The sequence below is a fragment of the Penaeus japonicus genome, unplaced genomic scaffold (genome assembly GCF_977035675.1).
Source record: "Penaeus japonicus unplaced genomic scaffold, GWHDUDI00000001_assembly GWHDUDI00000010, whole genome shotgun sequence".
Taxonomy (NCBI): domain Eukaryota; kingdom Metazoa; phylum Arthropoda; class Malacostraca; order Decapoda; family Penaeidae; genus Penaeus; species Penaeus japonicus.
In genome coordinates, this window is record NW_028234412.1 from 22,860,801 (window position 1) to 22,870,800 (window position 10,000).

Below are 10,000 nucleotides of genomic sequence, written 5' to 3' on the forward strand. Positions count from 1 at the left end.
ACCTGATCTCGTACCTCACAAAACAATAGTAGTGATAATAAATCATTATTTAAAGAATATGATCACGTTTATTATGTTTGGGGGTGAGGGGGCACTAAGACCCACCATCAAATATTCGAGATCCATCACAGCTCATGTGAAGGACAGAGTCGATTTGTATATAACTTTATGGTTCGACCCTAATATACTCTGCAAGTTTGTTCTCGATTTAAGTCACACCAATGCATTCATTTTCTTGTGCAGTTCACATCGATCACCATGTTGATTACAGCGAGGAATGTCATATAGATACTCGCAATATACGAATATACGGTCTGAATACACAAACCGTTAGAAAAGCTACTTGTACACGAATATTTTTAGTAATAATATTTTAAAAATATTAATGATAGGTCGTGGGAAGTCGTTTGCATGTATTTAAGTATCCATCATTTTGTTTCACTGCATTAAGAACTTTTCCTATATGTAGTAACTTATAAAAATAAGGGATTATCGTATGTGCTAACGCGAGAACTAAAAAACTTGACTGCTACACACATTCTTCACATATCTCCTGGCGTGCAACCTGATATTCTACAGGTCTTAGACTTTGCGAGACTTTCGTTGCATGGAGGAGAGTGCAAGACAAAAGGTTATTGTTTATTTAAAGTTGAAAAAAATATATATGTACGGACGCACACACAAAGGAGCAGTAATGAAGAGACAAACGAAAGGAGGGGGTAAAGGAAACGGGCAAACAATACCAAAGGAAAAGGTTGAAGGATAATAAAAATTATATATACACCGGACAAAAAAGAGGTATCATATACGTTCATACATGATCAACTTTTCACTTAAAGGTGCTTGTTCTTACTATTATTTTCACATATATGATATTGGACTGAAACAAGATTCAATCAATTGGTAAAACATCTAAAGGCCATTGGACACTATAAAAGCCTCCAGTAGAAAATGTGACCACGAGGTATTTAACTTGTGGACCTAGATTCACCCCCCACCCCTCCCCAACAAAGGAGATCCCCTTCACCTACGGGCAGGTAGGCCCACGAGTCCGTTAAATCTGCCTTACCCATGTAGCGGTCACGACTCAAATTATTTTAGTTCATGAGATTGGGGGTGACGATCCGTATCCGTTTTTGTGTATTTGCACACGGGGTATAGAACTCATTCAAATCTATTTCAAAGTATATCTTAATGGAATAACAGTCGCTGTGCTGATCTATTGGTACTATGCACACATTTTTTTCAGTATTTTTATGCATAGTGATCTTTTTAGATTCATTAAATTTGATAATCATAGCTGTTGGCCGTTCAATAAAAGTTACTAAAAGTAATAAAGGTTGCAGTCAATATCTTCCGTTTCCATTTTCTTTCACGTTTTTGTCATTTACCCACCCTCCGCCATAGTCAAGAAAATCAGTTGGTTAGTTTAGGTTTCCCAAGGAACGGATTTTGAAGGCATTTCATGATTTTGAGTTCATTACCCATGCCAAAGCCAATGAAATCTAAATTATGGTACATGATGAATTGCACATGCGTTGATATTAATATAATTAGACATGGTTTCTCCAGAGGCATTTTTATTTAGGGGACCATCCTGAGAACCACTACAAGTGTATGATAGTGTTTTGACTAGGATTTACCAAAGGAATGGCATGCATGGTGTTATCCCTTCAAGTCCAGCTCTGGTAATTCAGATGAACTGTACTGTCCCATATTGATCTTGCCCTTATAACATCACAAGACCAGAGATGAAATGTGGGACTTTGACCTTTTCTTTACACGAACCTGAGCAATGGTTTTCTTTCTTTTATGACAGTATCATTAGGCATTTCTTCCTTGACAGAAAGAAAAGGTTACAAAAAGGCGGAAACACTTGTCTAAACTTTATTTACGCAACAAGAGCGGAGGCAGTGGATGACTCATATTTCCAGTTGGGGGCCAAGACTGCGCGGGACTTGTAGTAACGGCCAAGACGGTGAATACGGGACTCTACAAGAATAAGCCTGAACTTGGCATCACGGTCCTTCCTGAAATAGACAGAAAATAAGATACATTAGTCATAACAGTAAGCTGACTAAACCAAGTTTGTGATAAAGGACAAAATTAAAAATTAGAGAAATGTATACAAGACTGCTCAAAAAAGTGGAAATTATCTGTTCCATATCCACAGGGAACCATCCATTGAGGAGAGTACCAGAATATCCATGGGATTCATTTATGCAGGGTAAAAACGACAAAAGACAGTCTGGCCTGAATTCTGCAGCTGGCCTGCAAGAGCATTTATATTCTATAACCACAAACTTAGAAGACAAATTGCATTCTCACCTGGTCCTCTCAAGATGCTTCCTGATAGCTACAGCCTTCTTGATAAGGTGATACAGATCCTCTGGGATATCAGGGGCCAGACCCTTGGCCTTCAGCACACGCAGAACCTTGTTGCCTGTGACGAAGCGCACCTGGGCGACACCGTGGCTATCACGAAGGAGGACACCTGAAAGATGAAAAGTTTGAATAGAACAAAAAGACAATCACTTAAAATTACAGCAGTCATTGGACTTACAAATATTAAGCATGAAAAGTTATTAGTTCACTCTTTCCACTACAAATAATTTAATAGGAAAATGAAATAGAAATAAAAATAGGATTACATTCAATAAAAATTATAGGATAAAATGTGTACCAGCCACTTGTTGCATCACCATTCATATATACATCTTAAATCAACTGCTTTCTATAATCTAAAACTAAAAGTTTCCCTCCGTACACTTGTGTCAGTGGTGCAAGTTCCATACCAGCCATTTCATCCTCCCTCCTAATTAGCTCGTTATAAGCATTTCATTACTCTAAAAGAACGGCTGAATGTAGAATTTGATAACTCAGTTTCTATTTGTAAATTAACAAAATCAACATACTAATACAAGGGATAAATTCAAAACAAAGAACAAAATATAAGGACATTCAACTTGTGTTCATCAACTGCTGCACAAGTCATAAATAATGGAGGAAAAAAATGGAGATCTTCTGTTTAATATAAACTTAAAAGAATAGAAATTAACTCATCCCCCTCAAAGTTCAAAAGCTTCTTACATTAAACAATGTAAGAATTTTCCTGGAGCCTTAATACAATGAAATTCTTAACTATTTTCACTAGACTATCAAAGCTAAAATACAATCCAATATTTTTGGCTGTCTACAAAATTCAACAAAATGCTCAAGCATAAATTCCACAAGACTTGACAAATTCTTGATAACAGGGGCATTCAATACACAAATCCAAGGTAATAATTATTGAAGTCCATGAATCTATGCTCTGATGGATGTGTCCAACGATGCACTGGCCCATGTGCTTCCTGCCCTAGCATAGCCAAACAAACCATCACCATCCATATTCTGGCAACATACAGCTTTTAGTTCTCCCTTGTAATTTATCACTAAATAAGGAAGTAGTCAAAGATCTTGCTTTCCAAACATGTGTTTTGTTGGCCTCTTCTGGAGTACAGAGGCCATGGCATCACATTATGTAACTTTTCTGATCATATACAATGGTGTTTCACAGATTCTGATGAAACTATACAACTACACATGTGCATCGAAGTCTTTACTAAATTCTGTGAGATAAAAATTGCCTTCAGTCTTCCAAGGACAAGCACCCATCCTGAACAATCTAATGAGAAAGCCTGTAGACATCCCTTGAAGTTTGAGGAAATATGGAACCAGCTAAAGCAATCTTGCCAGCACACCTTACATACAGCTGGGGGTTTACCGACCTTTGCCAGAATGTTGAAGACAATGTACAGTGATTACAAATTCATTGTGGATATACAAGTAGGTTTTGCCAATTAAAGTTTCATGTGCCTCTACTTAAAGCTAAGCTACCATTATTCACATTAATTATAAATCATGAGCATCTTGTATCCTATGGATACCAAATAACCATTACTTAAGAACCAAGGCAAGCATGATTTCCTCACTGTACAATATTGCCAAATGAGAGGAATTAAGAGTACTGAAGTGCGGTTACAGAATGAGCAAACAGAAGGTGAAATCTTATCAACCCAATGATGGATGGCATCTATACCAAGACAGTGGAGGTTGCTTTGTTCGGCTTTATGGATCTGGTGCCGGGACTACAGCCTTCTGTAGATGGGCTATACCACTTCTCTCACTTTGCCGCACGGCAATCTGCTTGACCAGAATAATGAGCCAATGCTAGATGAAAAACAGTTTCTTCTTTTCTGATCTCTCTCTTTAGTAAGTAATTGATTTAAAATACACAGTGGCTAACGTTCTGATTATTTACCCGCAACACAGCCTCAATGCCACCATGCATCCTCCACTGGAATCTACTAGATATAGTCTAGTCAAAACTTCACCTTATAATTTCATCATTTGGAAGCAATCTAGGCTTGATCTTGCTAGAATATACACATCAGAGGACTGCACACCTTTCCCAGAGCACAAGAGACTTGAGAGCTGTGGAGGTTGCTTGTCAGTCACAAAGTTGTAGACCATCCACTACGGATCACAGCAGTTTTGTTGAGTTACAATGGAATGAAGAGATAGATGTTCCATTTTGAAGGATACTGCTGATGAAACTATGATTCACCTTATGAAATACAGAGCAAGATTGACCTTATGTATTCTCTGTCGAATTCAAACAAGTTCAAATACATCTTACTCAAGTAATCATTGTAATGAGTTTAGGATACCCAAGACTACAACAGATAATTTTCTGAAACTATAGTGTATATTAAGACTTTACATTGGCATTTCCAAGTGTTGGTATACAAGCACATTGCATTTGCAGTGGCATCATGATTTCCATGTACTTTCAAGTTCCGAGATTAGAATTTTCCACATTGTCGTTTGCATTTGCTCTAATACTCTTCCAACAGTTTTGCAAAGCATAGATATCCACACACTGGCACGCACATCACTCCCCACTCCTACGCACTTGTCCCTCCGAGCGCCGTCCAACGGACCCACCATCAGAAACGCCAAACGAAACACCCACTTCAGAAAATGGAAGAAAATGAATCAAGACCCCAACCAAGTGACCCCCTTCCATCCGAATAATATGCTCAGAATAATATCTGTAGCGAACTCACCGATCTGGGAGGGAGTCAGACCCTTCTTGGCGAGCTTGATGATCTGCTCCTCTACATCTTCCTTGGACAACTTCAGCCAATTGGGGACTGAACGACGGTATGGCAGAGATGATTGGGAAATACCCTTCCTGTTGGCGAGAGGAATGAGAGATTAGAAGCGGTTGTGGAATAAGGATGAAGCTAATTCAAAGACTTGTGTTATCATCCCCGGGTATTCACGTGGTGGTTCCCCCCTCCACAAGAGACGGGTAAACAACGCCATTCTTTCGGCCAATACGGCTAAAATACATAACAAAATTTCTTAAAATATCATTCCACGGATACATTACAACCTTTTCTCCGTTTAGGGAGGTATGAAAAACTCACCCTCCGCTGTGCATACGACCCATGACGAAAAAATGTGTAGTGAGGCTTCCACGCGGACCTAATGAGAGACCGAACCTCAGGAGAAAGAAGGAGCTGCGCCGACTTCAGTGTTGCCAAGAAGAGCTCGCACGGAACCGCTAGACTCGAGTACTTGCTGGAAAGGCGCTTTGCTTGTATGTATTATATAGATATCACGATATGTGGCATTGGTAGAAGTAATGTGATTATTTGAATACTTTTAAAATATTGAGTATGGGATATATCCATATCAGGGAGAAAAATGCCATTGTGGTGCATGGTAAGTTTAATCAAGATTATGCTTCAACTGTACATCCATACATAAATCTGGACAATATGTGATATTTTTTGCAGATACATTTCAGTGTGGGTACAAATCTTTTGAAAGAAAACATATGAGTGAACAATTATTGAAAGCCGATGTGTATTATGAATCAAAAACTAAACAAGTGATAACCATTGACCCGCTGTTTGTCACACTTAAATACCGATCATTGAGTTCTATCATCATTCCTTGATTTTTTAAACAAACAGAAATGATCACTGCATGTATGAAATGGTCAAGATATACATCAAATCATGTTTAAAATGCGATTGAAAATTAAGCTGATTAAAAGCAAATTTGCTAGATTTAGCGCTGAGTTAGCAATACTGATACAGGTTCCAATAATGCCTTGATGCATTTGCTCAATACCAATAAAATATAAGCTTATTTTAAAGACAAAACGGCTTAAGATATCTATATCTATCTAAAAAACCCTTTTTATATTTTTTGTATGCTTTGGATGTTATTTTGGCGTTTTATCCGTACTGTGGCAGAATAGTAACCATTTTAGACACTAGGTGATATTTCTTTCATGAGGCTATGAAAATTATACAAATATTTTTCAGTGAAATGTATCAATTACATTTTATCTTCAGTACCATTATGATAGACATAAACAAACTTTTAAGGATAAAATTATAATTGATCTTACAACAGATGCTCTCCTAAACCCTGGTGTTCCAAATATTTTTCGCTGTCATTTGACAGGTGAAATTCTTCATGAAATCAAAAGTTTTATCATAGCACAATGTGTTTTTACTAATATAGACATGAATTTGACGAACCTGAATATTTCTAGCAGACCTCATAGATAAGTGACAAATAAAGAAAAAAATAAATATTTTAAAAAGACTTCCGCTTTCTTCAGTGGAACTTACGACCCCCAGAAATGGCCGACGCCGACTTCCAATTATGAGAGAATCCGTTGTTTATCTTTACATGGTGAAATACTGAGAGAACTAGGACTATCACCGCCTCCTTCATCTTACAGGACAGGAACCGTATACTCGGGTGTGTAAATTAAATGTTTTTGGCGTCAGTTCGTCGGACATAAACGGGCGTCTGTTGGATTGATCTGATTGTTTTGCTTAGGGAAGCTGTCTTTTCGGCTGACACTGTTTGCTGCAAACAATTTCTGGCCCTTTAAATCCCCCAGCCCAAGCTTTATGGCGAGTGATTAGTTAGGTTGCCCTATTAGAAAGCATCGGCGGAGAGTATAATCAGGAGAATCAACCCCAAACGCTTAAAACGGAACAAAGCAAATGTCATGTTAGTGTTTGTTACAGGGGCGGAACCTCGTATTTATAAACCTTCCCTCTTGTACTGCCTTTGCATTTTTTGTTTCTTGGACTGATAGGCGTGAGGGATTTCTAACAGTGTGTGTTTGTTGACTCTCTGGGTTTTATATTAGAATTATTCTTAGTTTCAGAGTTACGAGCTTTGGTGTTGAGGTTCCAGTTTGTTAGGTGTTTGTGACCTCTCTGGATGTTTGATATCGGAAATAATGAATTAAAAGTTTCATTTTTAACCAATTGGCCAGGCATTTAGGTTAAATGCGGTGTTACAGGGTGGAAAAGGGAATATATGTTGCTTGGAACTGGGTATTTAAATGCCATAGGTTGCTGTTTATGCTCAGTGCACAAACAGCTTGGTTTGTGTTGTGTTTGGGTAGGCCGAGAGTGGTATAGGCCTAGGTTAGGCTGTGGAAAGTGGTTTCTTATGTGATTTGTTAGACTTGTTTGAGGGTTTCTTTTGTTTGATTTTGTGAGGGCAAAGGACTTTCTGCAATTTGAGTTGATTGCAGACTTGCTTTACCTAGATGTCTCCTACTTTTGAGTTGTTTAGTTAGTCTTCCTGGTATGCATTGAATTTTATCCCAAATAATGATTACAACTTATGGATACCTTTGTCTTTACAATATCATTGTGTATGAGAAGACTTTTTTTTGTAATTTATAGATAACTTGTAATTTTTTTATGTGTAATGTACTTTGTAGGATTTATAATGTAATTTGTAATTATGCAAATATTTATAGAAAAATAATATTTAAAGTTATTAGTGAACTTAGAAACATAGTAAACAAAATGTGGTTTAATTACAGTTTGGGCTATGCAAATAGTGCTAGGAAATCTGTTCATGTAATTGATATATCTGTAAAGCCTGATTCCATTTCTTTCTATGACATAGTTATTGCAAATTTAATATAGAGAATGATTTATAAATAAGATTAATATGGAAGTGGGACTTTCTTCTTTAGATATATAGGCTGTATTTTATCCAAATCCACTTGAAATATATTGTAATCTGTGATTGAAGGCCAATAACCTGAAATCCAAGAGTGATGCTGTGTCAAGTAATCCCCACCACATATATTCTGGCAAGATAGAGCTTGGACTTCTATGTGACAGTGAATTACCAGGAGACTTACAAGCTCTGTTTTGCTACAGTACCCTGTATATAGTAAAGTTAATCCTTCTATTAAGTAAGCAAAAACTTATTCCGGTGACATTTGGAAACTAAATATGAATAAGATTAGGCATGACAATTATATGTAGCGGTTGAAAAACTGCCCTGTTAGTTATCATCAGATAAGGAACCAGTTAAACAAAGTTCATTGCCACATATAGAAGAAAGGTATTAATGAGACTGAATATCTAAACAACACAAGAGATGTATTTGACACGTTTCGATGAAAGTCTTTCTCAAAAATATGTATTTTTGAGAAAGACCTCCATTGAAACACATCAAATACATCTCTTGTGTTGTTTAGATATTCAGTCTCAAAGAACTGGTATTAGATTTCTCCTGCCAGAATGTACTTTGCCAGATCACAAGGTGCAGAGGTCATGGAGATCACTTGATACATCTGTTACTATTACTATTAGATATATCTTATTGATACATCCATGGCGATTGCTTGACATTGCACCACACTCCAGTTGAACTAAAGATTGTAAGACTGTATTTTTACCCTAGGCGCATCAAGTTATGTAGACAGAATTGAATTCAAACCCCTCTCATGACCCACACTCCAGATTAGCTCATATTTTTCCTCCTCCTAATAGAAATGCAGAATGATAACATCACACAAGATCTAAAAGGAAAAAAAGAGAGATTATACCAAAGACTTACTTTGAATGCACTAACCCTCTGCCCTGCAATTCACAGTCGTCCAAGATGTACAAGGAGGAGACCAACCGCGACATCAAGGACGGCGGCGACAATGACTCGGATGATGATGATGACCTGGTGACCCGAGCCCCAAAGCGCAAGCGGGTCGTCGACTCCGAGTCTGAATCTGGGTCGGAGTCAGAGTCGGAGGGATCGGAGGATGAAGACGAGGAGGAAGATGGGGAGGAGGAGGAGGAAGATGTAGAAGGGGAGAGCGGAGAAGAAGAAGAAGGAAGTGGGGATGAAGAAGAAGGGGAAGATGATGATGACAGTGAAGAAGGGGAGGAGGAGGAGGAGGAGGGAGCAGATAGTGAGGAAGGTAAAAAGTAGTTTGTGGAAGATTGAGCTTGGTCTTAGCTTTATACATATATTGATTAAAAGTAACATTTAAATTTTTTTTATGGTAATGTGATATGTCTGTTATTACAGAAAATCTCAAAATTTTAATTTCTCATTCTTTTAACTCTTTCTGCTTTATTTCTTATTTGTCTCATACTCTTTTCCTGTTTTACTCTTTCTCCTACTCATTCTATCCTACTTTTTTCTTACAAATTCTCTCTCTCTCACCCTCTCGCCCTCCTCCCTCTCCTACTCTTTCTCTCTCTCTATCCTCCTTTCCTTTATCCTCCTCTTCTCCTTTCATCCTCTCTCTCTCTCTCTCTCTCTCTCTCTCTCTCTCTCTCTCTCTCTCTCTCTCTCTCTCTCTCTCTCTCTCTCTCTCTCTCTCTCTCTCCTCTCTCTCTCTCTCTCCCTCTCTCTCCCTCTCTCCCTCTTCTCTCTCTCTCTCTCTCTCTCTCCTCCCTTTCTCTCCCCCTCTCTTTCTCTCTCTCTCCCCTCTCTTTCTCTCTCTCTCCCTCTCTTTCTCTCTCTCTCCCTCTCTCTCTCTCTCTCTCTCTCCCCTCTCTCTCTCTCTCTCTCTCTCTCTCTCTCTCTCTCTCTCTCTCTCTCTCTCTCTCTCTCTCTCTCTCTCTCTCTCTCTCTCTCTCTCTCTCTCTCTCTCTCTCTCTCT

General features: G+C 38.2%; 2 protein-coding genes across 2 annotated transcripts in view; one reads left to right on the top strand and one right to left on the bottom strand.

The window, feature by feature from the left end:
* Positions 1–1,873: 1,873 nt before the first annotated feature.
* Positions 1,874–5,554, bottom strand: RpS13 (ribosomal protein S13). The gene is made up of 4 exons (XM_043038261.2): positions 5,478–5,554; positions 5,112–5,239; positions 2,329–2,494; positions 1,874–2,030 (listed from the first exon to the last, which is right to left on the bottom strand). The coding sequence occupies exons 1-4, from the start codon at positions 5,498–5,500 to the stop codon at positions 1,892–1,894; spliced, it is 456 nt and encodes a 151-aa protein (XP_042894195.1). The 5' UTR covers positions 5,501–5,554; the 3' UTR covers positions 1,874–1,891.
* A 916-nt stretch (positions 5,555–6,470) lies between these two features.
* Positions 6,471–10,000, top strand: part of LOC122268033 (uncharacterized) — a 19,298-nt gene continuing 15,768 nt past the window's right edge. The window contains exons 1-2 of the mRNA XM_043038262.2: positions 6,471–6,831; positions 8,989–9,310. Of these exons, the coding sequence (XP_042894196.2) occupies positions 8,998–9,310 (313 nt within the window). The 5' untranslated portion in view covers positions 6,471–6,831; positions 8,989–8,997. The remainder of the gene's footprint in view (positions 6,832–8,988; positions 9,311–10,000) is intronic.

What these genes read in the sequence shown, in the direction of transcription:
- RpS13 (XM_043038261.2), bottom strand. Translation starts at nt 5,500, where the DNA reads ATGGGTCGTATGCACAGCGGAGG. An exon ending in TCTGACTCCCTCCCAGATCG is followed by an intron (nt 2,495 to 5,111) that starts GTGAGTTCGCTA and finishes TTCATCTTTCAG; the next exon opens with GTGTCCTCCTTCGTGATAGC. An exon ending in AAGCATCTTGAGAGGACCAG is followed by an intron (nt 2,031 to 2,328) that starts GTGAGAATGCAA and finishes TGTCTATTTCAG; the next exon opens with GAAGGACCGTGATGCCAAGT.